The 18,476-nt window shown below is 34.3% G+C and overlaps 1 protein-coding gene across 1 annotated transcript in view; it reads left to right on the plus strand.

Annotated features, from left to right (window-relative positions):
- LOC145675489 (uncharacterized) overlaps window positions 1-18,476 on the plus strand; it is a 74,216-nt gene that overhangs the window by 33,214 nt on the left and 22,526 nt on the right. Inside the window, exons 6-8 of the mRNA XM_081745940.1 lie at window positions 1,828-2,059; window positions 6,446-6,654; window positions 18,014-18,138. Of these exons, the coding sequence (XP_081602066.1) occupies window positions 1,828-2,059; window positions 6,446-6,654; window positions 18,014-18,138 (566 nt within the window). The remainder of the gene's footprint in view (window positions 1-1,827; window positions 2,060-6,445; window positions 6,655-18,013; window positions 18,139-18,476) is intronic.

The following is an 18,476-nucleotide window of genomic DNA, read 5'->3' on the forward strand; positions in this document are numbered from 1 at the left end:
AAGGGATTGTTTTTGCTAGTACTCTATACACAAACTGCAATTCAAGAAAGTTTTTATATTAATTCTACTGTATTTTAAACTTTTAAAAAAATGTCATATAAGATTACAAATACTACATATAAAATAGCTTGAAAAAAGATTTAGTAAAATACATTACCTACTAGAAGAGAAATCCACGAACAAGTCTTTCTGATCAAATGGAAAAGCAGAGAGTTTTAAAATTATTTGAAGTTCAATATGAACAAAAATTGGCTACACACTTGCTTTGCTTTTGAAGTAAATTGTACAGTGATCACGCCATTTAATAAAGGTATACTATATAATAGAGGATTTGAAACTGTATAATCAATTTTCATTGTGTAAAGAGATGGCGCTATTTGTCTTATCGTATCTCTTATTTACGAATCCTGAAACCGCAAGTGCTTGTTCATATATCTGGTCAAGAAATTTCTTTGAAGTCTTTGGAGTAACCGCATTAACCCATTCAATTCGACATCTACTCGTTTCTCTGCATGAAAGTTTAGCTATCGAATCAGCAAAGCCTAACACCTGTCGATTCATGAAAACTTCCGAGAGACAGCGCAGCGGCCACAGACAGTATCCAAATATTTAATAAACGTAATAAGTGTGAGTGTTTCGTAACTGATGACGTCCTGACGTCCCCAGTATTGCAGCCCTTGAGAAATTTGTTGCTAAAAGCATTTGAAATTCATTAGGAAAATTTTTAGAAGGACAGGAAAGATAAAGCTAGAGAGGATGAATTTTCCTGTCTTTTCCCTCCCCCTACAAATAAATAACTCCATAAATTAACTTTCTGCGATATATTCGCGAACTGGCAGATAACAGTGCTCCTGAATATAGTCAAAAATAATCCATAACCAATAATAAGCTTACATTATTTTTGTTTATTTTACGTTTATCACTCGCAGAAATTGTAAAGAAATAGTTCATAACTAGAGACGAAATTTTTTCGCAGCAATTTTGTTATTTTGTAGCATTAATTATCGTAATTTTCGCATTTATTCTTTTAAATGTAGCACGTTCTTTTTTTAAAAAAATTATGGAATTTGTAAACAGTATATTTTTGGTAGTAAGGTGTATATTTAATACAAAAATGAAAATATACCTTGATTAGATGCACATTCTAACTAATGTATTCACAGAAATGTAGAAATTAATGCAAAAATTTAAACACTTCCTCTAACTTCATCCTTAGTTAAAGGGTAACATGCAGCAAAACATTACCAATGCTGCTTTCAAGTTTGTTCTCCTGTCAGTAACAATCATATTATACTTGGAAAAAAATATCTTGGCATCAACACTCAAGACTGGCAACCATATTGAACGTAACAAGCTGACAGCAAAAGACCTGTGGTTAATTTTTTAAAGTGTTTAACAGTGATACAATATCAGCTTCCCTATCCTCACTGTTGAAATTTTTAATAACCAACTTTACTTTTAAATTCACGGTAAGCAACCAACGGATCGTGAACATTTTCACCACAAAACATAGTCAAGCATTTAAACAACAGTTCAGTTTTGTTTATGTCTACATTTTCAGGAAGTGAAAAAGTTTCTGGATCAAATAACTCGCAGAGCTTTTTCGTAAATTCAACTTTTTTAAAGTTAAATAATATTGGAGTGGATTTTGACTGGTATACTTGCAACATATCCTGGAGTAACTTTTTAGCATAATCCAGGCAATAATCAAGGTCAGAGGCGGTGTTACACAATATTTGGAAAGACAACATAAGGGAGTAATTAATATTTTATCCGATCTACATATGGTACAGCATTTTTAAAACTACTTCTATAATTTTTTTTCAGGAAACATGATGCAGATTTACCGGCTTTCCTTCGGAGATTTACAGCAGGATATACAATAGGACTAATGCTGAGTGAAGGTGTGGAAGTTCTTGGAAGAGCACACATGTACGATGAAGTAGTCAAATTATTGCGAGATCTCCTTTCTCAAAATATATATCTGCAGCATCGTAGAGGAAAGTGGTATGATAGACTTGCGTTGACTCTTGATGTTCATCTCAAACGAGTCAATAAGGTAATGTCAAGTTTTCTTATCTATATTAATTGCATAATACGATTTTTTAGTAAGTGAAAGCAGAATAAGTTTTGTTGTTTAGATCGTATTAGCGCGTGCTACTCAATTTTTGAATTGGTATTGAGCTTTGAACTCCCAGGGTCACTTTTGAGGATTTTAAGTTACTTCCTTTTTCGAGATAGTTGATTTTTGTGTATGTACACTCATGTCCAAAATTATTGTCACATGTCTATAAATATGTTATTGTAGGAATATAATTTAGTAACGAATTCACCCGGTATTTCTTATAATGTTAGTATGTGCATAATCGGCAAAGACATGTATGTGGCAGATTTCATGTCAAAAGAGAAGTGAACAAGAACAATAAAACGAAAATAGAACTTTCTTGTCTTTAACAACATTTTGTTTTACTCATTCTAATTTTCATAATTATAATTCTTTTAATATAAAATTTATAACAAATATACATTTCCCGATTATACACATAATATCAGTATTAAAAATACCCTGCAAAATCATTATCAAATTATATTCTTACAAGAAGACAGTTATAGATAATGCGACAATCATTTTGGACATGAGTGTACATTATGATTACTTAGGTATTTTTAATGAAATGACTCATATTGTATATTTTTATACATTGCCACGCATTATATTTTGGAATAGCCTCATGTTTGTGTATTCTGTATGTTAACAATTTAAATTGCAAGGCATAGTTAAGTAAATTTAAGAAATAATTATGATTTTTACGTTAAATATTTTATAATGTGTTGCAGTTACGACATTTGACCTCAGCAACTTAGAAAATGAATTTAAAAAAAAAGATATATCAAACTTAAAAAGGGAATACGACAATATTTGTGCTAGAAGGCCTTGCTTTTGTTCTTTAGAGTGTATATGCAAAGTGTAGATAGATATTTTCTTTTAATGTCACCCTTATTTTCGTATGCCTATCACAAAAAACATACAGTCGCATTCATATTCAAAATCACTTCTGCAACATCCATTCAGACCTCTGAAGGACACAATCAATGATTTCCTCCAATTTTACCTAGTTAACTGTGGTTCTGTCCTGAGTCACCAGATTTCACTTGCACCGAAAACGCTCAAAAACCCTCAATTATAATTTCTCCCTAAAACTCACGAAAAGACTCGTCGTTGCCCACATTGAACGCACCTCTGCTTTTCTCTACCAATGCTTCCAACCTACTATGCTTTTCCATCATATCTAAGAGATAGAATTCCTTTCTTACCCATTTATCGGGCCATCACCGAGCCTGTATCTTGTAATACCATCTTATCTCCTGTGATCTTAACTTAGTATACGCTAATATCTCAGATCTGATTTAAACTACTTGCTGAGCAAAACAATACGTTTATTGTTTAAAAAAAAAAGTGTGATAGTTTCGTCAACTATCCACTGGGCTTCACCAGACACTATGAATACACAGGTAGACAGATTTAATATAAGAGACAGCGAAAAAAAATCCTGATTTCTGATTGGCTACCATAGGCTACAACAGCCAATCCCCTTTCACCAGAAACCAAAATATAAAACAGCAACAAAACTCGCTAATTTCCTTCTTCCTCCCCCTGTTTTTATTATATCATTCATATCTTATAACTAGGCCTAATGTAATTTACAAATTAATCTTACAAATAACTCTTAAATATGAATACTAAATAAATAAATAATATATATATAAACAGTACTACATAAATACTACACAATAATACTAAATAGATAAATACTGAATATACAAAAATAAACTTACACAATTAACTTATTTAATCTTTAAGGCTCCTTAATAATTTACCTCACTGCTCATCAATTTTAAATCCTGGATTCCAGTTCATGACTCTGCCGCCTTCTATTTCAATAAATCTTGCTTCTTGCCATTTCCTGACTAACTTTCTCTCCTCTTGGCCCAGCTTTTTCACTTCACTCCAATTGATTGAATGGCCCGTGTCCCTTATGTGTTTGTAGACTGCATTTCTCTCTCTTCAGTCTAATGTCGTCCTTATATTGTTTTATTCGCTCTTTTAATCTCTTTCCCGTTTCCCCAATATAACGCGTATCACATTTACTGCACTGGATCTTATATATTACTCCTTTCTCCATCATTTCCTCCTCCTCTTCTCCCCTTTTTCTTCACTTCTCCCGTATAACGTGCAATAACCTCTTGCATCCTTTTCTGTATATGGTAACCTCTTGGAATATGGAAATACCTCCAATCGTCTTCAGCATTCTTTTGATAACCTCTGTCTCTTCCCCCATACTCTCTATCCTCCACCACATTTTCGTTTCCTCCTTTCTCCTTCCAGTCTTCCTATTCTATTTTCTTCTTTTCTTCCTCCTAATAAGGGAGGAGCAGAGTAATTCGTTTTCTATGCCTGTTTCGGGATTCCTTCTTCCCAGTTTCTTTACCTATTTGGTATTGCGAAAATTTCTTTGGTGGTTCTTCGGTGAGCATTTGATATTTTTAGGTGGATTTTATTCTGTTGTAGGAATGCATGGTATAATTGGGGTTGTAGAATAGTAGCTATTTTCTGTCCTTGACGAGGGACTACAAACACACCTCAACAATTCCATGTAAGAAAAGAAATAAAAAGAATAAAGAGCTGGAATTTTTAATTAATGTTTATAATTTTTAGTTACAGGAATAGAGCAATAATTATAGGCGCTCGTCTTCAATATGTAATTTCCAATGGTTTGAAGTGAATTACTAACATGCGTATAGTTATCAAATAGACAAAAAAAGAATATGACAATAATTCCTTCTAGTGTAGTGGTAAACATACTGCCTTTCTCGAGTATGTGAATGTTTTTTCCTATCTATACTGACAGATATATGTTGTGCTCTCATACTCACTAGTGCAGGCACGTAGCCAAGGGGAAGGGGGGTTCTGACCCCCCCCCCCTTCGAGACCAGAAATGAAAAAAATAAGGCAGGATGAAAAAATGAAATGAGAAAAAGAAGGATCGCGTTAAAAAAAAAAATTTAAATCAGGAAGCTTTAGGTTACTCTTTCTTATGATGAGATTTGTATTACTTGAAATACATGGTGGCGAGGTGAGCGAGATATCCTGGAAGAGTCAGAGAATTTGAAAATTCTAGAAAAGTTACGGAATTCTCAGAATTTCTAGAAGAGTTGCAGAATTCTCAGAATTTCTGCTACTAGTCAGGGAAAATTCAAGGGGGATTTCAAGCTTCCGAAAGTATAGTACCGTTGTTTAACAACGTGGACATTTTTTATCATAAATTTTCGTCATTGCATCCTTGCAGTATCAAACATGTTATTTCAAAAACAATTTTCTACTGCTCCTTTAACCTGCCATTGGCACAGACAGTAGTTGACGGAATAATAAAAACAAAAATTTATATGGAAAGAAAGTTCTGTTAACATTTGATTCAACAGAGAAAGGAACGCAGATATTGTAAAATATTTTACAAGACATTATCGAGTATGTACTTTTTATAATAGTTGGGGTCATAATGAAAGGACATTGTTATATATGAATGAAGAGAGAAAGGATGTAAATATTGTAAAATCTTTTTCAGCACGTTATTTTATTATTACATGTATTATTTTACTCGAGATTTCTCATAGTTTGTTATTAAAATACTTACCAACATATGCTCATTTTATTGTCCTAACAAACTAATATATGTTGATAGTAAAGTAGTTTAGATTGATGAGCTCCTGGACATTCAAAATTTCATGCCCCCCCCCCCCCCCCCCGTTACGAAATCCTGGCTGAACGAACCAATATATGTTCCAGTAAAATAGTTTAGAATGATCGAGCCCCTGTTGTGATGACCACAGTATTTCATGTCACGGACCTCCCCCCCCTTCACGAAATCCTGGCTACGTGCCTGACTAGTGTGAGCCTGAATGAGTGTTGCCCTCCTAAGGATTGTGATTTCTAATAATATGTCTGTATTGCAACCTACTTTACGAAGTAACAAATTCTTGACGCTGAATTTCCGAGTGAGTGAGTTCACGATTGCGAAACATCATATTTGAAATCAAATTTTGATTAATAGATCTCAATTTGTATTTTCTTGACAGGAATGATAATGAGAAATGCCTGATTGCTTGTCGTACATTTAGTTCCGCTTTTAATGTAACACGTCTGAGAAGTACTAGCTTGAAATTTCTGATCAACTTTTTTTTTCTAAGCATTTTTGCAACATAGGTTATCGTAGATTTATATTGTACTCTGCCTGTTTTGGTTCAGTGATTTGCAGATAATTTTTATGGTATTTATGTTATTTTGCATTGTTGTAGTTTTAATACAGCAGTGTATCAGGTAATAGTAAATTGATTCCACACATTGAAAATATTTGTATTAATTATACACTATCAATTTTACTTTAAGGCGGCAGATGTAATTGCAGAAGCTTTGCAAGATCCTTATCTAGATGTAGTTACAAAAGTAGCACTTGCAGATAGAATACAACTGATTCTTAAAAGGAAGAAATCAAATCTCTCTGAAGAAAAGAAACTTGTGTTGACTCAATTACAGCAGAACCTTCCTTCATTGAAAGAACATCCTCATTGTGTTATTGAAGGAAAATCATTGCAAAGGTAGGGAATTGTTTAAACGTACATTATAAAGATAGCCATATTAAATGTAGTGTAGTAGTTGTTTGATTTTTTCTTTCTCCTCTGATGCTTGGGGTCCCGGGTTCGATCCCAGCCCTTGCCAAGTGAACTTTGTGGTAGACAAACACCGTGTGCGTGGGTTTCCTCGGGGTTCCCCCGTTTCCTCCCACTTTCTTTATTCCACCATTTCATTCATTACTCATCATCACCGTCTCTTTTAGCTTAACCGGCATAAACGTGGGACGTAAAACTCAAAGATTTCATTTTCATTTTTTTTTTCTTTACGTCCTCTTGCAATACAGATTATGAAGAACGATATGCAAAATCACTTCACGCAGAAAAAGCCTTTTTCCACCACATTTATCTCGCCATCAAGAGAACTGAATTATAGGACCGTGCAACAGGTCCCAGCTAAATATGTTCGGTCTTTTGTGTTGTTCACAAAATTTCATACATTTAAAAGTTATATATACATATCTTCTAAACTAATTGTATTAATACAGTAGCACTATGTAAATAACTCCATATATGCTTGAATGAAGTTCAATTTGTGGTGTTGTGTATTGATGAGTAGATAAATGGTTTGCATGCGTTTTTGTGCTGGTGGTGTGGGGGGTCTCTGGTTTAATTTCCGCTGGGAGCATATGTTCGGATCCATTCTCCCACATTAGGCCCATCTTGCATAATAATATCAACCGTGAGGGCGTATAGTGTCATCATTGAAAAATGTAAGGCAAACTGCAATCAAACCAAACTAAAACTACTGTTAGGTATACATAAACTTATGATAGCCATTTTTGAGCTGCTTTATACTCATATACGTTTGATAAGACGCACACACTTTAATCAGTTTTTAAAATATTAATAAAATTAAATCACGATAGGGTGCGTTGTCGCTGCGGTCGAAAGTACCGGGTGTTCAGAAAGTAACTGTGCAGTGCCATGTTGTGGTATGCTAAGTGATGACTGATATGATTTTGACTAGAGATGCAAGGGCTCGGAAAAAGAACAGGCTTTTTTGGAAAAAACTCGGTTTTTTCTGCTTCGCTTTTTTGCTTGGGAAATTTTGGACTTTTTTGAAACTTCTGCTTTAAATTGATAAAACAGATTTTGTTTCGCTTCTCTATAACACAAAAAGTCATTTAATTAGTGGTTGATGCCGATAATAATATAAAACCTCGAAAATAAACCATGAATTTCGAAAAGATATTTCAAACAGTTTTACTTCTCAACATTTACATTATGAATTCCAAAGGATTAACCAATGTATATAATAAGATTTTTTTAACCTCCTACATACAAAAGTAAGCAGGGTTGGCAAGAACCATGGTTGTTTTTGAAAATGCCAAAAACCCGTTTTTTTTTGGGGGGGGGGTTAAACTAGTTTTTTTTTTGTTTTGTTTTGTTTTGTTTAAACCAGGTTTTTTGGGTTGAGATATTTTGCTTTATGTATTTATATTACATGTTGACAGAAATAAGTTTGTTTCGCCTTGGTGTTATGCAACAACGGGGTTATGCTGGAAGAGGTCACATAAGCTTAAAGAAGTCCGGTCAGTAAATTTCTTAAATTGAGAAACTCCCGCCCTAGCCATCGGGAAAATCCAGTCATTACTCTAAATGTAAAACAATAACGGAAAAATCCTGTTATTGCTTTGCATGTAAAATTTAAAGGTCAACGTATCATAATCAGTACGCTAAAACTGAGGTATTAAATTACAAATTTAGTACGTACATATCATTGAAAGTCCAATCCAAGCTAATGTTGGAAGCTACGTAGGCAATCGAGAAATTTTGTCAATTTATATCAATATATTTAAGCAACCTTGGCTTCTTTATAAAACAACAGGCATTCAGACATGCGGAATTATACAATTTAGTTTCGTTTCGTATGTTCAGGCTTAACATCCTTACGTAATACCGAGGTAATCAAGGAGAAGACTTTCGCTTAAAATTACATCCGAACCGCTACTTTGTTTAAGCATGAAAGAAGGGTTGTGGTTCGACCGAGAATTGAACATGGGACACCTTGATTAAAAGGTGAAAAGGAAATAAAACTAATGCAGATGGTTTGGTGTGGAAACGTCACCATGAAGTTCACACGATTCGCATTTTTCGTTCTTTTTATTTTTTATTTTTTTTTTATTTTTTGGTTTAAACCAGTTGTTTATTTATAAAAAGAAAAAACAGCTGGTGTAAACCAGCCAACCCTAAAAGTAAATACTTCTTTAAAAAATACTCAAATAAGTAGCAAAATTCTATGTAGTATTTTTACTTCAAAATATTCCATACCCTCTTTTTGGAACAAAATAAAATTAAAATAAAACATAAGAAAAATACTTGATTTATATGGTACACTTAAAGGCTGCACATCTAGAGCTTTTGGTTTTGTATATTCCTGAAATTGTACAGTTTTATTTAAGCACCATCACGGTTTACTCAGTCCTCAAGTTTTCTGTATTTTTAACAAGAGGGATTCAACATATGAAGGGTGTGAGGTAAGAACATGGTAACCCAGTATTTTACTATTTTAAGAAATTAGAAATTTTCTGCTGCACAATCCATTTTGAAAGTCGTAAAGCTGATTTTTCAGATAAGACTATACATGAAGGATTAAACGAAGCGGTATGGGTTGCTGTCTATCTGGTGCTGTATAACTCAGCAATTGAAAATTTGTTAGTTATCATGTTCTTGGCTCACACCCTTCATATCTTTATGGAACTCTCCCCACCCCGTCACCACCAAAAAAAAAAAAAGGACTACGGAATATATTTAAGTTAAGATAAATACAACTGCACAACAAACATGACTGAGTGGAGCTTTTGCGCTTCTATCGGGAAGTCCGGGATTCAACTCAGCATTCGACCATTCTGACAAAACTTTTCTTCATTCCATCTATGAAGTTGAAATAGTGCGTGTATTGTGAGTTGGCCAACTTCATTTCTGATTGTTTTTAAATCGTTATTATTACTAATTACCAGCAGTGACGGTTTTGCGAAGGTTAGAGGGACGGTCTTTCGGACTGAAGCCTGTTCCCCAAAATTACGGAATGTCTAAAACAAACGAAATATCTATTAGTTATGCCTTTACTCATAAACTTTAAGCTCCCGTCAAATAAAAATTACGAGTGTTTAAAAAAACTAAACATTAGTAAGAAAAGAAACCCTCCCAAAATACTTTTCTAAATCCGCCACTGATTCTCAGTATAAAATGATCTTCAAGGTTGTATCCGGAAGACTATCTCTATAAATATATAAATGAAACGAAATACAGTATTAGTTATGCCTGTACTCATAAACTTCAAGCTCCTCCCAAATAAAATTAGGACATTTTAGAAAACGAAACAATCAGAGAAACCCACCCCAAAGTACGTTTCTAAATCCGCTACTGATTATTTGTATAAATTAGTATTCAAGGTTGTATCCGGAAAATTATTGCTAAATCGTTGCACAGCTACAGTATAACAGAAATGTGGAAGTACAGTTAGACGGATATATTGAAAAACGTACGCTTTGACGGATATATGGAAAAACGTAAGTTTAACTTTTGCGCTAGAAGCTAGAGTACTAAGCTCTTAGAAATGAAACACAGATGACAAACTGAAATGATCCGGAGAAGAAAAAAATGTCGATAACTCAAAAGTTAAAATAAAGTTAAACAGCCTCTAAAATTGCCCTCAAATACTACACTCTTCATGTTAGCTTTAATTCGTAAAACATGTGCTCCATCCATCTTGATGGTGAATTTTAGAGCGAAATATGGCATTTAGGTCATGGAATTCTTATCTAACTATAGAATATACTATAAGAAAGCTATTTAGATAGAAAAATCATGAAAATGATAAAAGCCAAAATTTCCAAAATTCTCGTTTTTTCTCAAAAAAGCCGGCTTTTTATGTGAAAAAAAACATCGATTCAAAAAAGCAGGCTTTTTTGCATCTCTGATCTTGACAAAACGTTTTTCACGGATGAGGCATGGTTTCGCCTCTCCGGTTACGTGAATAGCCAGAATAGTCCTGTGTGGAGTACGGAGAATCCGTATGAATTTCATGTCCCCACTACATGATCAAAAGGTTGGTGTTTGTTGCGCCGTGACTCGTAAGTTTCGAAATGTATAGTTACTTTCTGAACACCCTGTAGAAGTTTCCTACCACTCTCTCTCTCTTTTAAAAAAAGTTGATACTAATGTTACGGGATATGAAGTAAGGACAAGCTAGGACATCTTTATTTCGTGTGGAAATTCAACCAGCCAACAATGGAAGCCAAGCAGCCTTCAAGAGTTCACTGCCTGATGTTATTAACACCAATATTCTGTTGTACGTTGCTAGATGTCTTTACATCGAAAGATAAATTAACTATTGCTTTGCTGTTATTGAGGAAGTCTTTGTACTTGTAATTTGTAATAAACAGTGGTAGCGACCTTCAGAACCTTCACCCTTTAACAGTCTCACACGCGACGCTTTTAATTGCTTTGTTAGATCAATTGCTTCTCTCAATTGGTTCGACCTCATTGGCCCTTCATAGTCAAGCTACTGCAAGACATTGTCCATTTCGTTCGTTTACCCACAACACGATGTCACAACAAGGAAGTAATGTATATAGAAGTAAGTACTTTGACTCAGGTGAGTCTCCTTTTGGTTCGTTTACCTGACAACGTTAGCAGTCTCAGGAGCAAGTTTGAGAACTTTGTGTTTAGCCGACGACATGTAGAAACATGGACTTGGCCAATGTCAGTTTTGGGTAATCGACCACGCTCAGGAAACTGTGGTGTCATCATCATCTCATTCTGACGTCAGAGGGACAGTCAGGTCAAAAGCAATTGAGAGAGCACGATCTTGGTCTTTTGGATCTCAACCACGAGACGAGACACGTCGGAGTCTCCCAGCCTTTGGGGTCCGGCATTCAATGCCATGGTTGATTGTCGGACAAGTATTCAACATGGACTTCATCAGGACAGCCCAACCTGCAAGTCTCTGGAACTTCGAGGACAGCGCCTAAAGATCACCTACGAATAAAGGGAGAAGAATGGAACGACTTCGAAGTAGGGTGGAGACTGTTCAAAATTAGTTGCTATATCTTTGCTCTACCATCCATTTTTTAACGCCCTTATTGTTACCAATTCTCAATGAAAAATGCATTGGTTATTTTCAAATTATTTTAACACTAAATTCATATTCGTTAATCTGTCTAATTTTGCTCATGGTTCTAGTCGCCTAAGACTAGTGGTGGAGACGCCCCCATTTAGTATGTGCTTTATTGCTATAAATTTGGTATTGTTATCCCGCACCTTTTAGGTGCCTCTCATTTCTATCCCGACAGCTCAGTTGTATCGGAACACTAAGCATATTAACTAACATGTAAACTTCGAACGTTAAAACCAGATGTCATCAGCTCCAAGTATTACTTGAGCTATTTTTATTTACATTCCTGAATTTTTGAAGACTTACTGGCTTATATAGATGTCCCTAACGTCTACTGTAATTAATACAGAATAACGGATCATGGAACAGACTTTCAAACAGACAACTTGTCCGAATGACATTCTGTGTAGGAGTTTTGGGGAGAATTTCCTTTATGCAGTAATACTGTAAAAATATATATATATATATCAAGAAGCTCAAGCCTTTACCCATTGCATTAATTTATTAAAAAAAAAAAGAAATACGTATATAACAATACCGGCAAGTTTTATGATAGTATCTAATTCCGTTCAGGAGAATGCCTTATTACCTCCCATGAAGAAAATCACATTTATCTTCTTTTCTTCAGTAGTCATTCTCGGTGAGTGAACGTAATGTTTTAGTTGACTCCTTTTTAACTATATTTACACCAGGAACATATATTGTGTTGCATTTTGTTTGTAATCGAACATGTTCTCATATAGTAATTGCAAGAGAAGGTATGCTGTAGAGAAATTCTGAAAAATCTCTGTCCCGATCAGAATGTTTCCCCAGCGTACATTACATGTAATCATTATGTCTTTTTAACTTAGACATTGCTTGCTTATCTATAGATAGCAAAACAATTATTTTCTGTTACGATAATCCACACAAAACTTGTTTTCACCCACCTCGTAGTTGAAACCATTCCTTGCTCAAAAGTTCTTGTGGACAGATAGCTTTAATTCATGACGTCAAGGACACTTGAAGTATTGCAAACGGGCTGAAAGGCTTTCGTAATTGTTATATAACACTATTTTTTCTTTCTTTCTTTTGGATGAGTATTTTCATAACTAATTTTTTAGGCTCCGAATCCATTTTAGTTACGTGGAACCAAACTTAGAAGCAAATAACTTAGTTTCATCATGACTTAAAAATAAATAAAAATAAAAGAGAACTTTTACAAAGGGCACAAGTAATTTTTTTCTTTAATGTAATAGCATGACCACGCGAGAGAATGAGAGGGCGAAGAAGTCTAAGGTGATAGAAAAGCAAAGGAAAGAAAACGAAGCGTGATAGTAAGAGGTGAAGTCAGAAGTAGAAGACGGAATTTAAAAATTTAAACTATTATTTATTTACACATTTCTAAGAAAACGTTATGTTTTGTAAGTTGCTCGACAGAATATATATATATCGGGTGTTCTAAAAATGGCGCCCACGAACCACAGAGCACTATTCTACAAGTCATAGTAAAGCAAAATTTATATATATTTGTATACCTTTCAGTCCTTGTCTGGAGACACGAATTACACTTTGTGGCAATGTCGCAAATAAAGAACCATAGAGTAGATATACTAATCTATCAAATAGTTGCATCAATTCTTTCAGATGGCAGCTAAAGTCTATATAGATTGATACTAGCATCATTTATTAGTGTAGCAATCGATTTAACTGCTTGATGTATTTGTAGAGTGATGCTAATGGTTCCAAGTTAATCTGCGACAGTGTGAAATTTTGATTCCCCATAGCGGCTGAAGGAGGCCCCGGAGAACAAACCATCATATAAGATTTTCGCTTTATTTTGGCCTGTAGAATAGTGTTTTGTGGTCCGTGGGCGCGCCATTTTTAGAACATTCTATATATATATATAGGGTGTTCTAAAAATTTTATATTTATTACTAAAGTGACTTTATATCGTAGTAATTTATAACTGATAGAGAATCTAAAGGTATATATTAACGACAATATAAAGAAATCAAGAAAATTTATTATTAATTTTAGTATTGATAATCAGTAGATAACATAATAATGAGCAGTATCTTAAGCTTGTTTTGTTTAACAGATTGAAGAAATGCGAGATAAATTGTTATGATTTTCTGTAAACTTACACTTTACACTTTTATGATTTTTTTTTTTTTTTTTACAAGGCCATTGAATTTAGTTGACACGATTAGCGCATATTTTGAGTTGAGTTGAGTTTAACGTTCCTTTTCAGCAGCGAGGCTATATGAGACGTGGACCTACTGATTAACGTGGAATCCGAACCACATGAGCTCCCGCCGGGAATCGAAATTAGCGCATATTTCTAGAAAGAATAATGAATAGTAGAATTTTCATCCAAGGAATTAAAGATTAACTGTTTTGAAATTATTTAAAAATTGATAAATGTTTAGTAGGATCTAGTCTATTGCATTAGTGATTTCAGTTTTCGGTAAACTGGTGCTTTACTCAACATTGGATGTCAAAACGGTTATACATCACGACTTGATGTACAGTAGGGTCAATCCAAATGAAATCGACCAATTTTCAGGTCAAAGGTTGCTGACAAAATTTATTTATTTTTGTATTTTTCACCTAAGATTGTACCACATTTAAGGAGTTGAAAACGGGTATTCATTTATTTTTTGGCCGCGCAGGTTTATTTGTGGCGACCATTTTGTATAGGTGCCTGAGCACATTTTGCACTTTTCAGAGGATTCCGTTAAACGCTGTAACGCTTTAGGTCTTAAAGATAATGAGTTCAAGCCAAAACCATATGAAAGATAATGGAGTGGACAACATTCTGTGTTCTGTGCACATTGAGACGTACTTTAGAACGTCGAAAAAAGAAGCTCTGAACATTGAGTTTGGAAACCTAGAAATTGCAATTTTGGAATGTACATTTTGAAATGAAATAAATAAGATTCGCCTTCAATTCGTTGTTTACATAGAGACTAGATAGTAAACAACGTCTCAAACAAGTTTCAAATCTGAGGATTTTACACTTAAGTTTTTTGAAATTTTTAAACTTTGCGAATTTTTGAAAATCGTGTATTTTCACCATCAAATATCTCAGGGAGGACAGAAGTGAAAAATACCAAATTTACGCAAAATAGACGATAGTTGTGCAGTATCAAGTGAGTAAAATTGCATAACTGAGACTTAAATAGCTTTGAGATAAGTTGCAGTGATGTGAAATTCACGATTTTAAAAACTGAACAGATATGCACTTTGTGTTGATATAGTATCTTAGGCATACAATTTATCAATGTTTCATCAGAAGAAGTGCAGTCAAACAGCAAGAAAGGGGGGCGCGGTGGCTCCGTGGTAGAGCGTTCACCTCTGGTGCTTGAGGTCCCGGGTTCGATCCCAGCCTCCGCCAAGTGAACTTTGTGGTGGACAAACACCGTGCTCGTGGGTTTTCTCGGGGTTCTCCCGTTTCCTCCCACTTTCTTCATTCCACCATTTCACTCATCTCTCATCATCACCGTCTCCTTTAGCCTAACCGGCATAACCGTGGGACGTAAAACTCAAAGATTTCATTTCATTTTCAAACTGCAAGAATTCAAGAGTTGCTACTTGTAAAAGAATTATTAATACCAGATCATATCATAGATTTGTACCTCTGTCGAAAACACAAATCAGATGTTATGAATACTCACAATCAGATGAATTTACTGATTGCAGTACATCAGTACTTCCAGAACGTAGCATGTTGTCATTTGCACCTAATGATACCGTAGCCTGTATTTATGACAGAAATGGTGGATTGTGAAATTGAAGACATCAGTCAGGAAAATAACAATCTTTTTGATCACTTTTCCCATCCCCATGGCCCAAGAACCTCTTTTAAATTATGTACGAATGACAAAGTGTTGGTGCTAATCACTAAGATTCGACGGAAACTTACACTCACAGAGTTCATAACTCCTGCAGGTCGTACTTTCAACATCAATGCCAAACTCTGTACACAAATTACTCAATTATTTACCTCACTAATGACTTAATAGCAGCGCTATAGGCAGAAAAGAAATAACAGACTACTTTCGTTTTTTGTACAAGATGTGATTCATAAATTATGCACACTTTACCCATTTAACATTACTTTCGTGTTATTTTGACTTTTTCTACAAAGTTTATATTCTCTCCAATGGCGCTTCATGATATTAAGTCCCAGTGAAGAAAACCCTCATAACTCAGAAACTACTCGAGTCTCGGTGATGCAATTTTACCCACTTGTTACTGTATAACTATCGTCTATTTTGTGCAAATTTGGGATTCTTCACTTCTGTCCTTCCTGAGATATTTGATGGTGAAAATACACGATTTTCGAAAATTCGCAAAGTTTAAACATTTCCAAAAAATCAAGTATGTAGTTCTAAGATCTGAAACTTGTTCATGGCGTTGTCTATTATCTAGTCTCTATGTAAACAAAGAATTGAAGGTCAGTCTCTCCAAAATTGCAATTTCAAGGTTTGAAACCTCAATGTTCAAAGCTTCGTTTCTCGACGTTCTGAAGCACGTCTTAATGTGCACAGAATACAGAATATTCCATTATCTTTCATATGGTTTTGGTTTGAACTCATTATCGTTAAAACCTAAAAAGTTACAGCGTTTAACGGAATGAACTAAAAAGTTCAAAGTGTGTTTAGGCGCCTATACAAAATGGCCGCTACGACAAAACCTGCGCGGCTAAAAAATAAATGAATACCCGTTTCCAACTCCCTAAATGTGACACAAACTTAGATAATAATAATAATAATAATAATAAACTAAATTTTGTCAGCAACCATCATTGGTCGATTTCATTTTAATTGCCCCAGTAATAACATCGATACCAATACAAGCTTTTAATATTGAATAACATATAGATCTTTAATCCGTTAGCATTACAAACGTACAAAAAAAAAAAACTTACTACATTAATATGATTATACTTACTTTTGACTCGGGCCCAGTGAATACACATAATGTTACTTGACTTGAAAATATTTTGTTACATATTTTCGTAACACAGATTCTTTACGACATACTATAGACAACATGGTTATTTCTTTTACTGGGCCACTGGCCTCTTTTTCATTTATTTTTGTACATTTTTTTATAAATTGGGCGCACAGTGAGGAGTGAGGGAGTGCCTCTGCTACTTATTTTTTACAAAGCGAACACGAGAGATACTTTTACTTTGTTACACAATAATTGTGTACAAGTAGTTGAAGAACCAAGGGGAGCCACACGGAGAATGTTTTTAAGAGGGAGCCAAACGAAGAGGGAAACACAATGTAACTGCCTTTTTCTAACAGTTTTAGATTCCTTGCTCCATATCTCAAGCTCTCTTTTTCACACTAGTTAGGTGAAAACAGGTAATGGAATTGAAAATTCTTTACCAATCAATATCAGTTTTATATTCTCTTTATTTTACTTTGTTTTTCTAGTGTAATATTCTGAGAGAAACCAATCAAAGATTTAGGTAGATTGAGAACCGACAATTTGGAGTTCGAGTTGCAGCTGATACCACTTCGAAATAATAAAAAGTATTTTTCAAGTATGAGCTGACATAAATTAGAGGACAAACACCCTGCAGGTCTCGGATTGAAATATTCGTAAAATACGTATTTAAATTAATTATGCTTCTTATTGATTTTTGTCATAACGCGTAACAATAGACGTCTTATTGTATGGTACCCTAGGATTTGGATAATGGACCACCAGCTGTTATTAGTGATAATACAAATCATTTACTGTTAGTATAGGAGTAAATGCTTATTAAACAGATATTTATTTGTTCTAAGATTCAGTATCTTACCCAGTACACTGGGATTCATCAAACATCAAAGGTTACTCTTAACAGTTAAATGGAAATAGGAAAGGGGACATGATTTTACTGCTCCTTTTCGTTCTCTCATTTATGAATAAATAAATATTATCTACGATGATCATTGGTAGATTTTAGGGGAATTTGACATTTATATGACAACGAATCCTTCTATATTCGAAGTTTAAACCAAGATTATGACATGTAATGATATAGTTATAAATGTTTTCTTGTGGTTTTAGTAAAATGTTATAACGTAATATTGCACAATCACATTCTCATTGAAATTAAATTGTACTTTGTGTGAATTTATAGCATTTTTTTTATTTAGGCCATACAGAAAAATGAAACTAATTTGCTGATGTACATTAGTGTTTGATTATCTTTCGTAGAAAATTGCCTGGTCTTAAAATGTGCTATATTCAAGAGAATCCAGATGGTTCAGGAAATGAGTCAGTAGTCTCTTCAGTAGAGGAATTGGCTATCTCTCACTACCGTCAGCTGGGATATGCCGAAGGTAAGGCTTAAGCCTTTTTGATAAATGAAGCTAATCGTATTGATCAAATCAAAACTTACCGTCTGGGAGAAGTAATCACGGAAAGTATATACTCAATGCTTTTCAGTTTTCGTTGAATTTCTTATATATGTGGAAATAGTTTATGTAAGGATTAAATTGCCTAGAACAGTGAAAATCGTACATAAATTGTTTGTTCAGTGTTTTGTGTAATTTTTCAAATATGGATCATTTGTAAACTCAACTGTTAACCTTGGTATCTTTAAGTTCACAAACATTTCACTGCAACACCGGCGCCACAAGAAAAATATAATTTTTTTCCTGCTTACAATGTAAAATGG

The sequence above is a fragment of the Thermobia domestica genome, chromosome 2 (genome assembly GCF_964235325.1).
Source record: "Thermobia domestica chromosome 2, izTheDome1.hap1.1, whole genome shotgun sequence".
NCBI lineage: Eukaryota > Metazoa > Arthropoda > Insecta > Zygentoma > Lepismatidae > Thermobia > Thermobia domestica.